We start from the raw sequence: 2,801 nt of genomic DNA, 5'->3' as shown, positions 1-2,801 counted from the left end.
GGTGTACTCACTTTTGTGATACACTGTATTTATTAGGGAGCCAAATAATGGGATAATGCTTTTTAATGCAGTGATAGCTCAGTGGTTAAGATACTGGACTTGTAATGTAGAGGTTGCCAGTTCAAGCCCTACCACCACCGAGTTGCCACTGTTGGGCCCCTGAGCAAGGCCCTTAACTCTCAATTGCTCAGAATTGTGTTCAGTCATAACTGTAGGTCACTTTGGATAAAAGCTGAAAAATGTAAATGGAATGGAATCGTGTGTTACATCAATCCATCAGATGATTCTTTAGGGAACCAAAGTTATTTTATAACACTGATGTAAAGAACCGTTATCTGACATATTTATTTTTAAGAGTGTATATTATATGTATATAAGTGATGCCATACCATGCTATTTTGGTTTCCCAAATGATTCTTTAAGTGTATGGTTTATCACCCATTGTGTGTTGGTGCCACAATGAAATGAATACTCATGTCACGTCACAATGAGCCTTCACAATGATGTACACAGTTGTGTTAATATTCAGTTATTTGTGGCACCAAAAATTGGCCTTTAAAGGCTTTGCCTAAATTGTCACTTTTATTTTAAGTGCACATACAACGAAAAAAGCATATCACATAACCTATAATAAATTATTGTTTTACTAAGAGTACACAAATAAAGTGCAGTTAAAAAAATCAATAAAAGGAGGGAAAAATCTATCTATCCAGCTTTTGCATATTCGTAGTAATCTTTCAATCCTTAGTTGCTAAATGAAAATGACTCTGCTTTGTTTACCACTTGATATTTAGAGCTCCAGAATCAGATAGGATTGCTGGATGAGAAAACACGCACCAACTAAGCGCACAAAAACGCGTGCACAGAGAAGCGCGCACCGGACGCGCGCTCTTGTGTTTCTGCGTCACTTTTGTTGTGCTGCTGTGTGACACTTATACATCTGTGAGTTTTCCTGTGTACGCTTTATGTGGACTGCAGTTTGTGTACTTGTTGGAATCGGCGTCGTCCGAGTCTAAGTAGTCTGATTTGGAGAGAGATGGTTTGCTGTCGCTCCTGGTGAAGTCGTATCCGTGTTGTTGCTGAGGCTGCTGACCACACGTTACATGCTTGTACTGTACCTGCTCCTCGTGTTCTGTTTCCCTGTGATAGAAGTAGTTAAAGTTAGACACGATGACGGGAACTGGTAGCGCGATGGTGAGCACGCCGGCGATTGCGCACAGCGACCCGACAATCTTTCCTCCGATCGTGACCGGGCACATATCTCCGTATCCTACGGTTGTCATGGAAACCACGGCCCACCAGAAAGCATCCGGGATGCTGCTGAAACCCGACTCGGGGTCATCCGTCTCAGCAAAGTAGACTGCACTTGAGAAGAGGATGACTCCAATGAAAAGGAAGAAGATCAACAAGCCGAGTTCTCTCATGCTCGCCTGCAAGGTCTTGCCCAGAATCTGGAGACCTTTGGAGTGTCGTGATAGTTTAAAGATCCTGAACACTCTGACCAGTCTGATGACCCTCAGAATGGCCAGCGACATTGCCTGCTGCCCGTTCCCCTGGTGCTCTGCAAGTTCCAAACCAAGGGTTATAAAATATGGCATAATTGCAACCACATCAATGGTGTTCATAATGTTCTTGAAGAACGCAGGTTTGCTCGGGCACGCCAAGAAGCGCACAATGAGTTCAAACGAGAACCAAATAATGCACAAGGTCTCCACAATAAAGAACGGGTCCGTGAAGGGGTTCGGTCTCTTGAATGGGATTGAGGTCCCATTTACAGACATGTGGACATCATGAGATCTGACCTCCTCTCTGAACTCGGGCAAGGTCTCCAAGCAGAAAATAACAATCGAGATTAAGATCACAAGGACTGACACGATAGCGATGCCCCTGGCAGGTCCAGAGCTTTCTGGGTACTCAAAAAGGAGCCAAACTTGCCTTTGAAACTCGTTGACTGGTAAAGGGCGCTCCTCTTCCTTAATGAACCCCTCATCTTCTTTAAAATTCTCAATCACTTCTTCACCCAGTTCGTAAAACTTAATCTCTTCCATAAAGATATCCACAGGCACGTTAACAGGTCTCCTGAGTCGCCCGCCAGACTGATAATAGTATAAGATGGCATCAAAGCTGGGTCGGTTGCGATCGAAGAAGTATTCATTCCTGAGCGGGTCAAAAAAGCGCATGCGTTTGCGCGGGTCTCCGAGAAGCGTGCGGGGGAACTGGGCGAGCGTCTTCAGCTGCGTCTCGAAGCGCAGACCCGAAATGTTGATCACCACCCGCTCACAACACTCCTGATCCGCGCGTTCTGGTTCATACGCGTCCTGGCACAGCGCGGCCAAGGCCACGGTCTCATCCAGGTTCTCCCCAGGCACCACGGTCATCTTTTTTCAGCCCCCCCCCCCCCCCCCCCCCTAATAATAAGGGTTCGGTGCCTGCTCGCTCCAGTCGCCTCGCCGTTTGGGTGCGCGTTTTCTTTACTGTCGTCTGTCTCTAAAACAAAGCTTCTTTCTTCCAGTTTTCGTGCCCGTCTGCGCGCGTACACTCGCCCGTCCTTTTCTTTACCTTGTTTATATTACGTTTTCAATCTTTCACGCATTGTTTTCGGTTTGAGGCGCCGATAGACGCGCGCCTCGGGTCTGAACTACTCCTGGCTGGCTGGTGTTCAGACGCGCAGCATTAATAAACTGCTGCGCACTGCCCTCCCCAAAATGACGCGTACGCGCGCACACCCGCAACACCACGCGCACTCTGGTTCTTCATGTAGGCACTTACCAAAACACACCTTTACTGAGTTCTTAACACAG

General features: G+C 46.7%; 1 protein-coding gene across 1 annotated transcript; it reads right to left on the bottom strand.

Moving 5' to 3' along the window:
- Positions 1-717: 717 nt before the first annotated feature.
- LOC134324802 (shaker-related potassium channel tsha2-like) lies at positions 718-2,378 on the bottom strand. Its single transcript, XM_063006700.1, has one exon. The coding sequence runs from the start codon at positions 2,376-2,378 to the stop codon at positions 933-935; it is 1,446 nt and encodes a 481-aa protein (XP_062862770.1). The 3' UTR covers positions 718-932.
- Between the last annotated feature and the right edge of the window lie 423 nt (positions 2,379-2,801).

The sequence above is a fragment of the Trichomycterus rosablanca genome, chromosome 1 (assembly GCF_030014385.1).
Source record: "Trichomycterus rosablanca isolate fTriRos1 chromosome 1, fTriRos1.hap1, whole genome shotgun sequence".
Lineage (NCBI taxonomy): Eukaryota > Metazoa > Chordata > Actinopteri > Siluriformes > Trichomycteridae > Trichomycterus > Trichomycterus rosablanca.
Note: the sequence above shows the minus strand (reverse complement) of the source record. Positions and strands in the feature narration are given on the sequence as shown.